Source organism: Cygnus atratus, chromosome 1, assembly GCF_013377495.2.
Source record: "Cygnus atratus isolate AKBS03 ecotype Queensland, Australia chromosome 1, CAtr_DNAZoo_HiC_assembly, whole genome shotgun sequence".
Lineage (NCBI taxonomy): Eukaryota > Metazoa > Chordata > Aves > Anseriformes > Anatidae > Cygnus > Cygnus atratus.
In genome coordinates, this window is record NC_066362.1 from 3,500,129 (window position 1) to 3,519,814 (window position 19,686).

Here is a 19,686-nt window from a genome sequence, read left to right on the forward strand (position 1 = left end):
TTTTGCGTGTGAAAATAAAAGCAGAAAATAACCCAGATCCTCGGCAGGGGCTGTCAGCAGCCACTAGGCAAACCTACCCAATGTTTTTGCAATTAAGCTTCTGTCTTTTAAAACAAAAAGTCTACCCTTTTGTTCTGCACGTTATTAATCAAGCCACTATGGGTAATTAGAGGTTCTCCTGCACGCAGCCTCCCAGTTAGACCACGGCTGCAGCCGTCGGGACGCACACGGATGGCAGGGCCGTGCTCTTCAGCATTACCAGCCTTGCTGCTTCACACTTCCCATGTAAGAACTCCTTCAAAAATAGAACTACCAGCCCTCTTCTGCCCGAATAGGTTACTACATAACAGGTTTGTTATTGAATATGTAATTTCTGGGTCATTCTATTTCAAGGCTGAAGACAGATATCTAGTTTAATAAACAGAAAAACAGCTGTCACGCTTCCTTCCACTGGCACTCATTCATAACTCGTGGCTTTCATGGCCTCAGGAATGATTTAACTCTACCATACCCACAAGCTAGACAGACGTTTTACTAAATATAGCCACGGGGCAGTACTTCAAATATCCAGACTTCCACTTTCATTTTCTTTTTCCTTTTCAGGAAGTTTTAGTATGGGCTTTACCGCGCTTGCTGCAAAGCACAGATCTTTCCCTGAGCCACTGGACTAACTCAGAGCTTTACAGACTCGTGCTTACCTTAGCAAGGGGAATGCTCCCAAAGCAAGGTGCCTAGAGGTGTTATTGCTTCAGTCAACAAAGAAAGGGGACCACTTAATACTAGGGAGTGATTTTCACCTCTCAGGCAGCACAGAACATCACTTGGGCAGTGAGTTAGTAAACCCCCACGTTAAGGTGAGGCACACGGAGGAGACAGATGCCAGCGATTGGGGCTGCAGCGTATTAAAATATCTCCCAGCATGTGCCAGCGAGCTTGAATGGCATTAGTCCTCACGCCAAGTCCTAGCCTTAGCTTCAGCTAACAAAGTTTGAGACAAGGCAAGCTTTATGGCACTGAGTTTTTGTGCACTTCCTGTCCCAGACTATTACGGCCACCCACGCGCTGTAACAAGTGCGTCACTGTAAAAGCGACCAATTTTGAAACGAAGCGGTGCCAACACAAAAGCCATAAAACGCTTCGCAGCTTCATTTTCCATAGGATGCTCTGTGTTTATCTTGGGGATTAAAAATATTGTGCGTGTGCATATTATTGCTGGAATCTGAAATACCCATTTGCTAACGTAAAGCGATTAATCTCACCCCAGCCTCTCCCCCCACCACGACTATAATTCAGTCAATTATTATTTCAGCTGAAGTTTTCCCACGCTGAGATTCTGCCTTTAGAGCTTTTGTGAAAACGAGGAAGCGGAAAGCTTGCATAAAAGTTTTACCTGCATTAAAGTGTGGCAATCACCACGGTTCAGAGGTGAAAAACTTAGGATTTCACTGTTCAGAGGTGCAAAATCTGAAGATGAGCAAAATCTTACCAAATGAGAAGTTCTTTGGTCACATATGAGACAACATAACTTGGAACAGTTTCTCCGTATGCACAGGAACAGCAGAAACTGCCTTCTTTGGACGAAGGCTTCTGCGAATTTCAATTCCCTGTTCCCTCTTCCCAGCTGTTTTTACAACAGGTAAGTTACACTGGCAAATTTGCGTTAAACGAGTAATTAAACGCTCAGGTGAGAAGCATGAGAATTCACTAAAATACATATTAGGAGATACTGCAAATAAATAAACGGACAACTACGCAGCTTTTTATATTCTCGCTGCTGGATACAGAGATCCAAATAAGAGGAATCCAGCAGGACCATCTTTTCCTCTTAGGCAGCCGGGTTTTTTGTTGTTTTTGTCTTTAAAGAACACAGAACACAACTTGGACACTGTCTTATCTCAATTGCCACTATCTGGATACCCTCTATACACACATTTAATTTGTAACTCTTCAATCAAAAGCTTGGTTTGCATTACTTGCTGAGCGTGCAGGGCGGCGCCCAGCTCTGCAGGGCTGGATTCAGTAGATCTGCAATAGCATCTTCACTCATGCCATATTCAATGAACAAACTTGCCGGAAGATCTCTCTTGAACAAGTTTATGCAGTTCGTATTTAAGTGATTCTGATTATTCCTCGCTTAATCTACTTGTTTGATACAACCCGGATCACTGCTTGGCAGCTTTAAGCATAGGATGGGAATATGTTAAAAGCATCCAGCCGCAAGAGATGAATTTCTGGTCCAGAATCAGTTTAAGAACAGAACAAAACATTTAGGATCCCTCAAGAAAACAAAAGGCAGACCTATGAGCACCTTGGGTCAGTCTAAAGCTACACCACAGCCAACCTTGCCTTGTGAACAGACGGAAGAACCCTAAGAAACTACACGTTTTCTGCACAACAACAAAAAGGATGGCACACTGAGATGCAACACATGCTCAAAACCCATTACCCTGCAATCAATAGTTCCTAGACAGATTAATCCATAGCTTGAAGCAGTTTTAAACTCCCTTGCTGTTTAACAAAATATTTACATTTAAAAAAATCAAATTAAAAGAGCAGTAGATGCACACAGGCATCAAGGGGGTCAAAGCATGTGAAAAATTATCAGCCTTGACAAGCGGGTTTATGAAACATGCCAACAGTATAGACAAGATAGTTCTCTTCCCATATTAAAAAACCCTCACTTTCACAGACAGCAGTATAGAAAACTATCATGAAAATTAGGATAAAAGCCTTTCAACTGGATGGGATGACCCCGCTGTGATCTGCAGCTGCCAGTGAAGAGTACAGATTTTTAACACACCTTCACAGCAAACCAAGATTTACCTAGAGGAAAATTCCCAAGGCTAAACTCATGAAGAATACTTGAATTAAACATGCTTATTTTCTGTGCACAGGAACTCTGTGTGAGAGATACCCCCAACACATTCTGCTGTGCATCAGTACTTCAACAAAAGAACTCAAAACACCCAGCATAACACAGGAGAAGCTAAGCAAACAGGACCAGAGCGATAAGGCGTAGATCCGGCATAACGAGAAGGGTAACACATTTACTGGGGGGAAAAAAATTAAGTGAAAGGGTAAGTATATTTTTCTGGATAATCTAACAACGTAATTATAACGAGAAGGCAAATTAGAAGCTAAAAATCAATACAGATTCTATTTTAATAATCACCAATTAACCATCAGCAGAGGTGACATTCATGGCTCTTTTTAACAGAGGCTACATTTCTAAGTGTGCTATTAGGGGAAACAAATACAAGCTCCTTAGATCTAGGATTCAAGGCCAGCAGCCTACAGCAGTCTCCAATAGCACGAACAAAGGGGGACCTGCACGCCTCATTAGCAGCTTCATCTAACCGTAAGGTTAGATTATTTCCAGCGCGACTGTGATTTTCAAGGATGAAACGTGAAACTCTTCCCCTGCAAAAATCTTTCCTTGAAAGATCGTGAAGAGATTGCTGGAAACGTAAATACCTAACGTACCAACAACCTGTACTGAAGTGAGAGAAGGTAACTTACAAAGGCATCCAGTAGAAGTAGTAGCAGACTGTATTTAAAATAAAAAATCCATTGTACCTGAAGTTGCACAAGACAGCTGAACAGGAGCAGAGATTCGGGTGCTTACCTGGGGAGGATAATTGCTTTCAGAAGACCATCTCGAGGACTGATCATTAGGCTTGTCCACCAAAATATTCCTAAAAACGAGAAGCCAGAAGTAATTTAAGTAACTGCCACACTGTATTTACATCGCCAGTAAGAGCTGTCAAACACGGAGATCAATAACACTCCCATGCAACTCCCCAAAATGCTGGGCAGAGACTACGCTTCTCCCAGACCCATTAAAACAAGTCTCCAAGCCATGTGGTTGGGAAATGGAATTTCACGTTGCGAAACAAAAATCCAAATTGTGAAATAAATGTAAAACAGATGAATTTACGTAGGCCCAAGTCTGCAGTGAAGTGGAAAAAACGGTCTCATTCACCTCGACGGGGTAGGAACTTTTCAATGAGGTTAAAACCGATGAGCAGCAAGGCGGTTAGCGAGCCAAAAGCTGTCCCTTACTAGACAGGCGATACTGGAACAGGGAGAGTGAGCTGCTAACCTACTTAAGTTTTGCTGGACTGTGGAAGACGACCGCCTAACTCATGCCGAATTCGAACACGTATTTTCATGAGCTACAAAGCCTAGAACAACGCACAGGAAAGCAGAAGTTTAACTCTTCACCCAGCAAAGTAAATCTCTTAATTGCCTGCGTACAGCTTGAAATAGCACAGCCTTGGGGTAATTAACAAATTCCAAATAGTGTTTGGGCCAAAACAAAACACATTCATCAGGATAATCCTTACGAAGGACCTCCTTTCCTCTTTCCTGTAACAGTACAGTAAGGCTCTTCCCAGTTCACCTCCCAGATGAAATTAAAAACTGAAAACTAAAAATAAAAAAAAAATAAAAATATATAATTACTCCGTTACCTGCTGGCAAGGTAACAACGCACCACCTGCTGGACAGGGCTTACAAAGCTCTACCAAGTCCAACTCACGAACTTGCCAGCTCGTAAAACTTATGTAAAAAGAAGGACGCAGTCATCAAAAGGCTTATGCCATCTCCATCTGCTGTGTAGGAGGAAAAGAACACGAGCATCTGGATTACTACAAAGGACCGGAGGAAAAAAATGCTCGTATGAAAGCCAGGAAGGGAAAGAGGTTAAATCAGAGGTTGAGCATTACCAGGCAGAAATTAGCTCGCTCTTTCCACATCGGGCAGCCCAAAATCACCACACCAGCAACGGGATCCAGGCAGTCCCGCACTGCGGGGGCACCTCTGAGCGCCGACCCAGAGGCTGCCTTTCCAGGACACGTGCCACGACTTCTTTTTTACAGCACAGGAAGAAAAACCCAACCTCCTTTCTGCTTTAGCTAGCTGCCATCACAGCAGGGCGCTTCCTAACAGCAGTGCCAGCTGATTTAGTCGTGTATGCACAGAGCATGCGTGGGAGCAGCGCACGACCACGCGCTGCCCTCTTGCTCAAACCCCATCAGAACAGGAAAGGTCAGGCCGTTACACTTCCGGCTGGGAACATCCAGTTTGTGGCACCAAGAGGCTCAAGTCCTAAAGAAAACATAGCTCCCGTCTGCCTTAATTCCAGTAGGGACAAATTCTCCCAGGAGGGGAGAAGTTGGAAGCTGCTAAGACACGCAGATTTCGAACAGAAGTTGCCAGCCACAGTGCTAAGTCACCACCAGAAACCAAAAAGCACCTGGAAGAAGAATCAAACCGCAGCCACGCCATGGGCAAGGTGAAATGCTACTTTGAAATGTCTTAATGCATTTTAATAGCTAGAGAGAGAGAAAAGGCTGTATTTGAAGGAGATGTGACTCTTAATGGACATGAAGGCAAACAAAAATGTAACGCTGTCCGGCTTTCTCCTCTTGGAAACTTCAGCTCAGCATGCAAATAACAATTCACCCTATAGAACGTGTTTTATTTATGATATTACATTTGTTTAAACATCACGGGATAGGCCCTTCATACATTGAGCAACATTTGCAGGAGCTGGCACCGTCACGCGGTCAGATAACGCCCTGCTGGAAAAGAGGCATTTTCTAACTGGACCAGATCCCAAAGACCGTATTTTTAGAAGTGGATTTGTTTGCTTCTCCAGGTCAAAGATCAGTTTGCCACAACCAACGAGGAGCTCATTCAGGACAACCAGACAAGATAAAAAATCCTTCTGCGGAGAGAGAAGAGGACCGCGTAGCTCTCGTAAAATTAAAGCTAAAAAGAAATTGAAATCAGAAAAGCCAGCAGCATCGAGAGAGTTATAAATATGTTTAAAAATACATGGGTTGTTAGTTTATTAGGATTAAACAAATGTCGAAGACAGAATTTGGTATGTACAAAGTTAATCTACCATCGTGGTTTGGGAAAATTTATGGGCTTGAATACTTGGAGGAGTTCAGGCATTCTTGAGACAGCAAGAAACAAACGTCTCCTAGTGACGGATGCCTCTCACCATGTAAAGCCTTCACTCCGGACACTGCAGAAATCCTACACGGCACCTAGAGGCAGGCTTCCCAGATGTGACATCTCAATTAAAACCTCTGAGAAACTTCAGAAGTGAGAACTCCACCAACTCGATGACCGTCCACGCAATTTTCACGAGATGTTAAAGAAAGGTATTTGTAAGCCCTTGAGCTACTCCACGTACCGATACCGTTGTGTCGGCTTTCTCCGTGGAAAAAAGGGAACTCATTAAACGTGGTTTGAGATAATTCATAATCAGAAGCTGTAGATACAACAGCTAGTCTAGCAGAAATCTACAACGCTGCCAAGAGGGACTAGTCCACCCACTTGTGCTTGATCCTCCCACTCCCTCCACCAGCAGCCGTAATAAAAAAAGACTAGCAGAAATAACTTCTTCAGTCACGTCAGTTCTCCAATTCTGCTTACCGTTAGTGCCAGCATAAAAGGGGCGAAAAAAAAAGAGGATAGGATCTACTGGCATAAATTCCCAATGCCACTCTCCCATAGTGGAGTAAGTACAGGAGAAACTGGCTGGCCCGGCACGCCAACTACTCCGTGGTTACTCCTACCCCACACCAAAAGCTAAGCAGAGGGAGCTTCTTGATTCGCACACCACCAGCAAGAACACGTGCGGAGGCATTAGGGTGTGCCTTAAATCCCTAAGGCAGCTTCCTTCGCGGCTATTCGCGTCTCAGGTTTTATTGCAAGTGCTCCCATCATCGAGAAGAGAAGAGGATGGTTATGACCACGCTGAAACGCTCCTGGCAGAACCGACGGGACGTTTCTTTTTATTACCCGTGCACACACTGCTCTCACAGCTGCTGGAAGTAGATAAATTCTCCATTTCCCAACCCAGAGCCCGTCCTACGCGCTGCACCAACCACAGGCCGATCTCCGCCGGGATTACAGCGACGTCCCCGCACTTGGCACTTCCAGAGGAGCTCGCTGTGCAAAGCTCTGTGGTTTCAGACGTGACTATCACAAGGGGTGAGCTCGCCTTTGTTTTTGAGGAAGGTGGGGGGGGGGGTAACAAGGAAGGTAACTTTGCAAAACGTACAGCAAATTAGGTTTTAGGCTGATATAATTTGCACCTAGCCTAAATATTTTCATGAAGCTTCTATTAAGAAAGCCGACGACTTTAGAAACAAGTCCTTGAGAATAAGCAACTCCAAAACACTAGCTTTGCTTGGCACAGCCAGAGGGCAGCTGTGCAGAAAAGGGCACACACATCCCAAAGAGGATGTGGAAGTCGGACATAGCTCTGCTGGAAAACCACGAGGTACCACGCCGGTACGTGGCAAAAATGGGTGGGAGTGCTGAGCAAGGAGCAGCTGACTGAAAACCGACAAAGCACTTTCGTCAGGGTTGTCCATGTCTTTTTTATGTTATTTTTTCCTAGAACCATCCCAAGACAGAGTAGCAAGAGTACAGCAACTGGGAACGGGGACTAAAATTTCTACACAGTCCATTTCAGGGAGGACTAAGATGCACGAGGCCAACCACATGGAACATGGGCAACCTCCAGCCCCGCCAGTACAAAGCAGCAACGGAGATGCTCTTGCCCAGCCCAGACACTAGAACAGTCTTTAACCAAGGGGAAGAACCCCCCACACACACACATACACAAAAACCACCACCAAAAACCCTAAACCTTATTCCATAGGGCTGGAAACAACCAGAGAAATTTTTCTCCCTACAACTCACTGCAGCTCCCACAAACATTTAATTAAGACTGATTTCAAACTGCCCGGCCGCAATGTTTAAAGAGCTACGTGCACCTACAAGCTCCCCCCTAAAGCATTTCAAACAGCTTTCTAGATTTCATTGCAAAGTTTCTCTCCTTTCTGTTGTGAAAGTTCCCTGCCTCAAACAGCAGAAGGGCATGAAGACATGGAAACTTCTGCGTTGGAACACAGTAAACCATGCACAATTGCTAGGCAGCACACAGATACAGTGAAGAAACGTTATTTTTTGTTTGAGGCTTGGTTTAAATAGTTAACAGAGGATTTCTTAGCCCCAATATGAAGAACTAAGGCAGGACCTCTTGCTTAGTAAGTTCAAGGAAGCTTGAGGCAATAGTGTACGTAAGCACGCACCCTGAAACACTACATTGTCACGAGGTTTGCCAACTTAACGCTCAAATTTATTTCCATCTTCTCAGCAGCTGTTTCACAAACACATGCAATTCATTACAAATGCACTTCTGTCAAAAGAAAAATAGCTAAGCAAGTACAGCATATAAAAACTACTTTAATTTAACAACCACCTTACAGAAACACACTCATCAGATCACAACTGGCTGTGCTGGACAGCCAAACAGGACAGCCACTGTGCTCTGGTCTGATAGAGGGTCATGAAAATCAGTTTCTCAATGATATCTTTCAAGGATCAGTTGGTTTTTTGTTGTTTTTTTTTGTTTGTTTGTTTTTTTAAACTTAGCTGCCTTTCATCGTTGCCACCCAAAGACAGGCAAAAGCCCTTGGTAGAAACAAACCTCTCCTCAAGTGCAAAATGATGTGGGCACAGAAACCTCCAGCACTCCTCCTCACCCTGCATCCCGTCGTGCCTTCGTCCTGCTGCGATGGTTCTTCCTCCGGGCACGCCAGGAGCTGAGTATTTCAACAACTGTATTGGCACGGCGAGTGCCCCAGTAATTAATTTCTGTTCCAGTCGTGCTCAAGAACCCTAAAGCACAGCCTAAACTTCTGACTGCAGCAAGGCACCGAGCAACCCAACTCCTGAGCAGCAAGAGGCCCCGGCTCCAGGCTGGGAATATCAGAATGTCTTTTCCTTCCTCAGCGACTGTGATGAACTGCTGACTTCATAATCATTTTTATCTGCAGATGACCAGCCAGTGAATTGATGTTTTTGCACACAAGACTACCTGGAACCACTCCTTCTCATACTCGAGTGATTGTTTCTACACATCTAAGACTCAAGGACGTTTGAAATCTGGCTTCCTAAGTGATCTACAAACCACAAACAAAAGCATCACAGCGTGCAGGCAACTTAAGTGACGCTCCTGGAGGTTTCCAGAACAGAAATAAATCCCAGGCCTGATAAGACGACTAAGAATAGCACAAACTCTACCCTTCAATATTCAGCAAAGATGAGGAGATTATGCTCTGCAGCTCACTGGATCTGTAGTCGATAGAGGAAACCCTGCAGTAAAAATTGGCCAGTTTGGGACATCAACAGCCACTGCCACTTTGTAATAAAGTAGTTTTAATTTAAAAAAAACTCGCACCTTGCTGAGAAAATGCAGTTTAGCTGGTATTTGAACACGGAGATTTCTACTGATGGCATTTAACAGAGAAGTCCCTGAACTTGCACTTTCCAAATCTTGCTGAAACACTGGTAGTGGAGCCCACTAACACTACCCAAGGAGGCTGGAGGAGAGCCGTGTCTGGCACATGTCTGGGTGAATCTCCTGTGCTGTCCCTGTGCTGTATTCTGAAGCATCACAGCCTTGTTGGAGTGGTTTTGCTTAAACTAATGCACGGATGGAAAAATCTGACCAAGGCCAAGAAGCAGGCTTAGGTCTCCCAGGACTTCACAGCACTGCAACCATGTTTTTATGTGCCACTTTGCATTTTCACCCAAAGGAGGAATCCACAGAAACCAGACTGACTGCATGTAAAGATATGAAGTCGCGATAGAAGCCATAAACACTTCCTTAATACTCCTCAGCACTGTAACTTCACACTCAGTAAAATGTTCACCCAAAACACTGATGCCTGTAAAAGAATTTAAAGAAGACTACGTTCAACAGAACAGATTGAAGCCCCTCATGTCCAAACTGAGGTCAATCACAACTTTTTTCTTTAAAACCAAACTCGTACAAAAAATTCCTCCTGGTTCCGGGCAGAAACGCCTCCACTGGGTTAGCTTCCCTTTCAAAATTGAGGTTATCTTGCAAACAACACAACTCTACTCAGGGAGTTCAGAAAACGAAATACAGACCCAGGAAAATAACAAACCATCAGAGTGATCTCAAGAACTGGTTGGTCGGGGAGCCATGCTACAAGTCAGAACCGTTTGCCTGCGGTGCTGCATTATGGAACAATTCCTTATTTTGGAGCACGATACATGAATTCATGCTCCAGCACACGACAGCTCCCAAAGCCGCCTTCCTTTCACGTTCAGCAGTTTCCAAATCCTGTACCAGAAGGCGGGTTTTTTTAGAAGACAAACTGAAAGTCAGCAGTAGCAACTCCATCATGAGAGAGGAGGGTGGGAACTCGTTCAGCAATTCCTTACTCATGGGTCACATTTACCTAATCCAGCTTTTTTTCCTTCCACCTCAGGCTGCCTCCCAGGGCTTTACAGCAACACCAAACCCAGGCTGGGGAGGAAAATCAGTTCGGAGAGCACACCCAAACCCAAAATGACCGGCATAGTTTTTACCCCCCCCCCCCCCCCCCCCAATTTCAGGCCATTTTCCAGGCACCGCAGAAGGCAGCGGCCGCGCAGCGAGCCTTCTCAACCCACCTGGCACACGGGCTGCTGTCCTCAACTCACATACATGGTTGTGTTCCTCGACTTAAATCGATCCAGGAAATAATTTCTCCAAGATTATGCACGCTGAGTGTCAAGTAATAGCTAAAACAGCAACTAAGTAAGGTGACAAACCACTCAACGTCTTCACTGCTCCTTCCTTTTCCTCCCAGCAGCTGTATTATTGAATTCAGACCAAGCTACACTTAAAATCCACTGCTCCTACAAAACTCTACGGGCTGTAGTCAAAATATACACATATACATTTATCATTAGAGGTTTATATTAACATGGAATTAAAATAAATCAAGCACTGGCTTGCTTTGGAAGCTGACAAAATTTGACCTCCAGCTAAGTGCTGAATACACCACTTAGCCTCAACAGAAAAATCTTGATCACATCATAAAAATCAATCGTGGTGATAAAGTTAACAGCGCATTCCAACAGCGATTTGCTAAAAAGATGAATGTGCAGAACAAGAAGCTATATTCTTTGCCGTAAAAAAAGAATCAGACTGTAAAGGCTGTCTCAGCAATAACAACTGTCACTGCGAGGAAAACGCGCTCTGCTCCAACTAGTTTTACTCTTTAAGCAAGTAATTAGTAATCACAATCTAGCCAGCTTTCATTAAGCTTGAAGGATATAAACCATACACAGAACGAATGATCCATAATCCGGCGATGTTAACACCTTCTATGAAAATCTTACAATCTTAATGTTCCCCAAAAATGCCAGGGTTGGACGTTGGAGATTCTGCCAGCTTCGTCACGCCGTGGGACCGCAGCAATTAGCAGTTTACCTCCAGCCTTCTTCCAGCAAATAAACCTGCCCAACCTCCTAAATAATGGCTGTATTTTAACAAAAATTTCTTCACCTACCACAGCATTTGTGCCTTCACCTGGGAAGAAACTTCCATGGAGAGCTATCAGGCTCCTGACGCCAACGTAAGGCATGAACTTAATAATTTTGTGCTCATTTTCACTTTCACCCTTTTGATCTTTTTCTTCCTCACAACTTCACGTTTTCACTGAGTTGTCAGACAGAAAATCACCCAGTACTTGTGCACTCAACCTGTAGGCAACTATTTCCTGCAGAAATAGTTTGCAGTACTCTATTTCAGCTTGTAGAGAAGAATTCTAGGCTATAGACGTGATGCGAGCAAAGAGGGAAATGTCTGTTAGGAAAAGAAAATTTGTAGAAACATCCAAAAAAAGCCACACAAGTGAAAAAACTTTCCGAATGGATGCTGAAGAGAAGCAGATCTGGGAATGTTTCTATACATGGGGCTCGCTGGAATCAGCCAGGGACCAGCATCACTCAGCTCACTTCATCAGTCAGCGTTTGCGTCCCCAGCCCGTTTTAGCAACTGGTAAAAGTATCGATTAATTGTAAATACAGCATGAGCACGTAACTCCAGATGGCCAGCGGGTGCGTCTGCTGCGCTCCCCTCATCTCTAGATGAAGCGACTAGAGCAAAAAAGGATTGACTAAATTAAAATGTTCAAGTCAAACTGGAAATGCTGACAAACGAAGTTGAAAAAACGACACGCAGGCTTAAAAGTGCAAAAGCAGTTGTGGTTCTACAGCTAAAATGGAAGTCCTCAGGGCTACGTAACCAGAGTTACTTAAGGAACTGTGAGAAACAAGAAGCAGCGTTAAGACATCCAGCAAATGGACGAGGAGCAGTTTGCCCTGCCAGGAAAGCTCTAAAGACCTTTGATGCTGCACAGCTTGGGCAGTTTTGAACCAGCGAGACCTCAACAGGAGATGGCTTCACCGAGTTAAGGACCCAGAACTCGGTAAGCAGAAAGCAAAAAGGAAAAGCAAACCTTTGCGTTAGACATTTCTGACCTCAGCTCAAGGGCGAGATCCTTCAAGACCTGGATCCGTCAGCAACAAGATTTACGAAGCCACAAGATACAGACCTGACTCATCGCTGTCACCTGCTCGGAGGGAGAACTCGCACTCCCATTCCACTAGCCTCAAACGCACGTTTTGTCCTGCCACAGAGATCAGGTAGCTGGAATTCGGGATATTTTCAGGGTTTTTTTTGTTTGTTTTAAAATCCTGTGGACCTTGCCCAAAAAGCAGGTCGTTATGCACGTTCTCGGCACCTGCTTGCTAATGCTGTGCAATATCCTAGATGTGTAAACACAAGGGAGTACATCCTTGGTTCAGGGTAAACACAGGACAGCAATAGATGGCTGGTTAGTCTGAGCAGGAACTTTCTGCCATAACTCAGTGAAAAAGAAAGAAAAAAAAAACGCATTCTCACTTTGGAAGGCTCCCAGTCACTCCTAAGTTGACTACGAAAAAATCTTTTGCTTACTTTACTTTCCCCTTCCTTCTCCAGTAAGCCTTTTAGAAAAGGAACAGAGTTATCCAGGCTTCAGCACTTGATATAGCGCCTCATGAAGTGTCACACCGGAAAAGACTGGAATTACTAAAATAACTCAAGTCCACAGTGAAATAAATAACAAGGGGTTGTAACAAAAAAGTGGCTGCCATTTAGGAGAAGGCCACTGTTGGCATTGAATCATCAGCTTAGAAACCCATCTTATATTCTCAGTAGCACAAGAAATAACTTAGGGAAGTGTCAATAAAAAAAAATGATCTGAAAATATTAATGAAATAAATAAATAAATATTCTGGAAATATTCTGACCTTCCTCTACAGAGGTATCATACAGGGAGACCCTAATGGCTGAAGATCTGAGCAACAGCAATGGGATGAAACCTCCCAGCAAAGCTGCATGACCGGAATAATGCTGTTTAAAAAAAAAAAAAAAAAAAAACTCTTGTTAGTCTGTGTGAAAGTGCCAGAAGGACCTGGGCGCATTTGCCAGCTACAAGATGCCATGAGTCAGGAATCTGATGCAACCACTAGAAAGCCGTGGTCCTAGGACAGGGCACTGAGGCACTTTCCAGCAGAGAAGGGCACATGATTGCCACTGCAGGGGGCACAGCACCGCTCCTTGTATTCACCAGCAGCAAATTTGAACTGGAACAAGTACAAAAAGCAGGCTATTGGAAAGATCAGGGTACAAAGTGCTTCTCCCCGAAAACAAAGAGATAGCTTTTGGTCCCCTCCCTTACCAAAGAAAGGAAGATTGAATGGGGGTTATATTACCTTCTATAAATTGTTTATTCCCTCCCTGTCCAAAAAAAGAAGCGCCTGAGCTCATCGCTTTCTGCGGACTGCCGGAGGAGGGAGAGGGGAATAAAGTCCAGGTCTGCCTCTCTCAGGGCACGTGGAACTGCACCACAATTTTGTGTGGCTTGCACCAAGCGACCGCACTGCTGATGGCGGGGAAGTCCTCGGGGTGGTCCCTTGTGGGACATCGGGGGAGCTGTCTCCCACGTGGCTCCTTCAATTCGGGGAGAAACCACGAAGAGGCAAGGCAGGATCCGATGAGGAAGCGTCAGCGACCGGCTGGGCTGAATGTTTTCCAAGCTGGACAGGCTGAAGCCTCTCGATACGGAGTGCTCCCTGGAAACACCACGTTTCAAGAACAAATTTGCTCTTGGACCAGTTCTCTTCCCAAAGGCACAACTTGCCCCAAAATGCAGACTGAACTAGACATCAGACCAACTCAGTCAGCTGGACACAGATAGTTTTAAATAATTTCCAAGCCGGTGTAGCTGCTGGTAGCTACAAGCCAGCAGAAGACAACTCCAGCCATCTGCAAACCACTAGGAGCATTCTTCCGCAGACTGGAGGAGGACAATCCTCATCTGATGTTTGGAAAGGTCTGTGCAAACATGCAGATGAATGTGGCACTGGTAACACGGCCTGAAATTGGGGTGGGCACTAACCAGTCCCCTTGTACCACCAAACACAACAGAAAAGTTAATGCTCGCTGCGAGAAAATGCTCGGTCACTTACAGAAAACTGGTGGTTATCAACAGATTGCTGATCCTAAACGAGAATGTGGCCAGACGGGTCTTTGAAAACAGGGTGGGTTTTTGTTTGTCGTCTTTTGAGTGAAAAATTACAGTTATTGGGTGACTTTTGGTGTTCTGACAAGTTTCAGTGTCACTCCAGCATCCGATACGCAGATGCAAGTAAGACACTGGATATCCAGTTCCTTCCACAGACGGCAGCGATGAAAATTTTCTATCTCAGCTTTGATTTTTACATTTAAAACCACATAACTGTTTAAGAGACACGTTTAAATCATGCTTGGCTGACACAGAACATGGGTAATGCACTCTGCTCCTCCTCCACGAGCGCTTCACTCCCAACACCAGGGCAGCAGTGAGCAAGCTCCCAACGACAAGCCACACACTGAAGGGAGGCGTGTGTTCCTACACGCAGGACAGCAGGAGACCCTTTAGGGTTAAAGTAGAAACCCTAACTTCTTAGGAAAACCCCTGACTTCTTAGTTACGCTACCAAACTTATTTAAACTACGGCCTAACCACAATTCATAGAATCACGCAACGGCTTGGGTTGGAAAGGACCTTAAAGACCCCCTCGTTCCAAATGAATAGTAAGACAACTTTCAGCTCTACCTGCACGTTCATCCCACAGCACATTACGTTCCTTTAACGGTGATTTTGAAGTCTCCCACCTCCCCTCCATCCCTGAACACCACTCTCCTACGGGATTTCCTTCCTGAGTTTCCACCTTTCAAGACTCTGATCTTCAACCACAGGTCGGAGCCTTCCCCTTCCCCTTCAGGCCACGTTCAAGCTCTCTCCCAGAAGGTGGGAATCGAACGTCGGCAGGCAGCAAGTGCAAACCGAACCTTCCCGAGGGCCTCTTTCACCACAACCCCACCTGGTGTTTCCAGGGCTGCTCAGAAATCAGCACGTGAGCCCCGAACGGGGTCGGCGTGCTGGAGAACAACCCCGTCATCGCCAGCACTGCTGAAAACTGCCCCAAAGCTGCTCCGCCTGCTTTTATCGATAAGCACCTACAAACCCTGCCTTAAAAACCAGCCAAATGCAAGGTCAGGCGCTCGTAAAACACCGGCCCTGTTACAGGGAGGGGAATCGTACCACGGGCTGCAATGACGTGGAGGACTTCGGGCAGCGCTGCAGGTGCCACGAGAGCATTAAATCCTGACAAAAAGGTGGCGAAAAGGGCTAACGGGAGCCTCAGAAAGGCGCATGGAGGAGAAGGAGAGTTATCTTTGTGTGTTGCATCAGGGAGATCGATACTGGACTGTCACCCTTCCTTCAGCAGCCAACGATTTATAACTACAAGCACGATCGCAGACCTGAAAAAAAAAATGCTTTAACGGCTTTTTAACCTAAAAAAGGCCGAAAGGATTACTTCATTATCACCAAAAATAATTAATTAGAAAGGAACTTGGTTCTTTTTAATATCTAAAGAAGCAAACGTACGGAAAGATACAGCCACTGTGGGTTTAGGCAGCAAAACTTTTGTTAAAGTTTTACCTCCTTTTAGCAAATGAAGATAATCCGTGAAATTAACAATTAACAACTAAATTAACCGCTGCTTGCTGAGACCGGGTGACAGAGCTACCTCAACCCCAGGTTACTAAACTCGCTGCACTCATTAGGCAAGACTCTACGGCCTGCAGCGAGCACGGTGCCCAAACGAAGTATTCCCAATAATCCCCCAGACCTGAAGGGCTGCAGAAAGGGGCAGCAAAACCCAAACGGCCAGACCACGTTGTTTTCATCCCAAATTTTGCTTTCAATAACCAGGGAACCTCAACGGGCCGTAAGTGGCCTGCCAGGAGGCCGAGGATCCCATTGAGGACGGGCACACGTTAGTGGTGCAGCGCAGAGCCACTGCTCTGAAGCGCAACTCCGGGCTGACCGTAAATTCCCAAAAATCACAACAAGCGGGTCACCAGGTGACCCCTTTCCCCCAAAACCCCATGTAAATCACAGCTCCCCCCAAAATTTCTCACCATCCCTCCCACACAGCCCCAAGCCCCCCAGCCTTCTGACCACCACTGCCTCCAAACACAGCTCCCCCCCGAGCTGACCATCACCCCACAGACCCCCAAACCCTGCTGAACACCCCTCCCCATACACACAATCTCCCCAAATCCTTTCTACCTCCCCACACACAACCCCCCCAAAACCTTTTCACCACCCCTACCACTCATTCACAGCCCCCAAAACCCCTCCCCACACACAGCCCCCCAAACTCTTCTACCACCCCTCACTCTCACGCATAGTCCCACATCCCTACTGAACTACACACAGCATCCCAAAACCTTTCCAACTCCTCTCCCTCTCACACACAGCCCCCCCAAAACCCTACTGAACACCCCCTCTTCACACACAGCCCCCCTCAAAACCCTTCCAACACCCCCAGTGCACACACAGCCCCCCAAAACCTTTCCACCCCCCTTTCTCTCACTCACAGACCCACAGAGAACCCCACAACCCCCTTTTCCCACACACAGCCCCCCAAAACCCTTCAGAACACCCTCTCCCCACACACGGCCCCCCAAAACCTTTCCAACTCCCCTCCCTCTCACTCACAGCCCCCAAAAATCCCAACTGACCGCCCCCTTTTCCCACACACAGCCCCCCAAAAACCTTCTCACTCCCCTCCCTCTCACACACAGACACAAATCCCTACAGAACACCCCCTCCCCACACACAGCCCCCCAAAACCCTACTGAATGCCCCTTTTTCCCACATACAGCCCCCCAAAACCCCTCCCCACACAAAGCCCTCCAAAAACCTTCCCACCCCCCTCCCCTCACACACAGCGCCCCCAAAACCTTTTTACCCCCCTATACACAACCCTAAATCCCCACAGAACACCCCCTTTCTCTCACACACAGCCCCAAAACCCTATTGAACGCCCCCTCCCTCTCACACAGCCCCCCAAAACCTTTTGCCCCCCTCCATTTCACGTACAGCCCCAAATCCCTACAGAACACCCCCTCCCTCACACACAGCCCCCGAACCCCACTGCCCACCCCAATTTCCCACACACGTTCCCCCAAAACCCTACAGAACACCCCCTCCCTCTCACAAAGCCCCCAGAAAGCTTTTTACCCCCCTTTCTCTCACCCACCGCCCCAAATCCCCACAGAACACCCCCTCCCTCACACACAGCCCCCAAACCCCACTGCCCACCCCCATTTCCCACACACGTTCCCCCAAAACCCTTCCAAACCCCCCTCCCCTCACACACAGCCCCCAAACCCCACGGAACACCCCCATTTCCCACACACGCTCCCCCAAAACCCTTCCAGCCCCCCTCCCCTCACACACAGCCCCTCCCCCACCCCCTCTCCCTCCTCACCGCCCCCTTTCCCCCCTCGCAGCCCCCAAAACCCCCTCACAGCGCCCCCAACCCCCTCCCCGCCAGGCCCCAGCCCCCCGAGGCAGGCCGTACCCCCTTCCCCGTCCCCCCCCCCGTCCCCCCCCGGCGCCCACGCCCCCCGCCGGGCTCACTCGGGCAGGTAGGAGGAGGAGAAGCTGCTCCAGCGGTGCAGGCCGTAGCCCAGCACCCGGCCTCTCCGGGCCCGCCGGCCCCGCCGCCGCCATCTTGGAGTCGGCACCCGCGGCCCGGCAGCGATCGCGGCTGGGGGGGGGGGGGGGGGGGGGAGAGGGGGGGGCGGGGCTCGCTCTTAAAGGGGCCGCGCCCCGGGATTGAGGCGGGGGGTAAGGGTATGGGGTCGGGGTTTGGGATAGGGAGGGAGGTTTGGGGAGTGTTTTGTGGGGCTGTAGGGGGCTGTAGGGGGCTGTAGGGGGCTGTAGGGGGCTGTAGGGGGCTGTAGGGGGCTGTAGGGGAATGCCCCATGAGGCTGTAGAGGGATATGGGGATTTTTGGGGGGTAAGGATATATGGGGTCGGGGGGTTGGGGGGGGCTGGGGGGGGTTAGGGAATGGGGTGGGGGGAGGTTTGGGGAGCGTTTTCCGGGGTTGCAAGGGGATATGGGGCTTATGGGGCTGTAGGGGGATATGGGGCCCAAGGGGTATATAGGGCTGCAGAAGGATATGGGGTCCAAGGGGTATATAGGGCTGTAGGTGAATGTCCTAGGGGGCTATAGGGGAATATGGGGCCCAAGGGGTGTATGGGGCTGTAAGGGAATGTCCTATGGGGCTGTAAGGGGACATGGGGCCCAAGGGGTGTATGGGGCTCAAAGGGAATGCCCTATGGGGCCGTAGGGAGATATGGAGCCCAAGGGGTGTTTGGGGCTGTAGGGGAATGTCCTATGGGGCTGTAGGGGGATATGGGGTCCAAGGGGGATGTGGGGCTGTAGGGGAATTTCCTACGGGGCCCAAGGGGGCTATGGGGCTGTAGGGGAGTGCCCCATGAGGCTGTGATGAACTATGGGGTTGTACAGGGGTATGGGATTGTAGGGGAATGCCCCATGGGCCTATAAGGAGATACAACACCCAAAGGGATTATGTCCCATGGGGCTGTGGTGGGCTGTGGGGCCCAAAGCAGATATGGGACTGTAAGGGATGTCCCATAGGGTTGTACAGGGATAGGGGGATGTAGGGGGATGCTTAATAGGGGTGTGGTGTACTATGGGGCTGTAGGGGGCTGCTCCATCGGGTTGTAGGGGGCTATGAGGCTGTAGGGTGGTGCCCCATAGGCCTGCAGGGGGATATGGGGCCTAAGGGGGATACATCCCGTGGGCCTGTGGTGGGCCATAGAGCTATACAGGGACATGGGACTGTAGGGGGATGCCCCATGGGGCTGTGGTGACCTATGGGGCCAGTGGGGACTATGGGACTGTAGGGGGATGCCCCATGGGGCTGTGGTGGGCTATGGGACTGTAGAGGGATATGGAGATGTAGGGGGTTGCCCTATGGGGCTGTTGTGGGTTATGGGGCCCAAGAGGGATATGGGCCTGTAGGGGGTTGCCCTATGGGGCTATGGTGACCTATGGGGCCCAAGGGGGATTATGGGGCTGTAGGGGGGTGCCTCATAGGCCTGTAGGGCGCTATGGGGCTGTAGGGGGTGGGCTATGGGGCTGTAGGGGGATGCCAAGTGGGGTATAGGGTCCAGGGTGTGGGGAAGAGGGTCTGTCCAAATCACTCTTGCAGTGATCCCCATCCCTCTTCTCCCCGGCTCCATGTTGCTAGCTGGGTGTTGCGCCATGTCTCTGCTTCGTGGGAAGGACCAGGAGAAGCTTGTTTTGACAATCCTGCCAGTTTTAACATGCTGTTTTGTTGTGTTTTATTTGTCTTTTTTTTCCCCCAGAAAGGAAT

The 19,686-nt window shown here is 47.8% G+C and overlaps 1 protein-coding gene across 1 annotated transcript in view; it reads right to left on the reverse strand.

Annotated features, from left to right (window-relative positions):
- The window catches only part of MKLN1 (muskelin 1), a 94,473-nt gene extending 76,463 nt beyond the window's left edge, over positions 1-18,010 (reverse strand). The window contains 3 exon segments of the mRNA XM_035566558.2: positions 3,626-3,695; positions 17,918-17,979; positions 17,981-18,010. Coding sequence (XP_035422451.2) covers positions 3,626-3,695; positions 17,918-17,979; positions 17,981-18,010 — 162 coding nt within the window.
- Between the last annotated feature and the right edge of the window lie 1,676 nt (positions 18,011-19,686).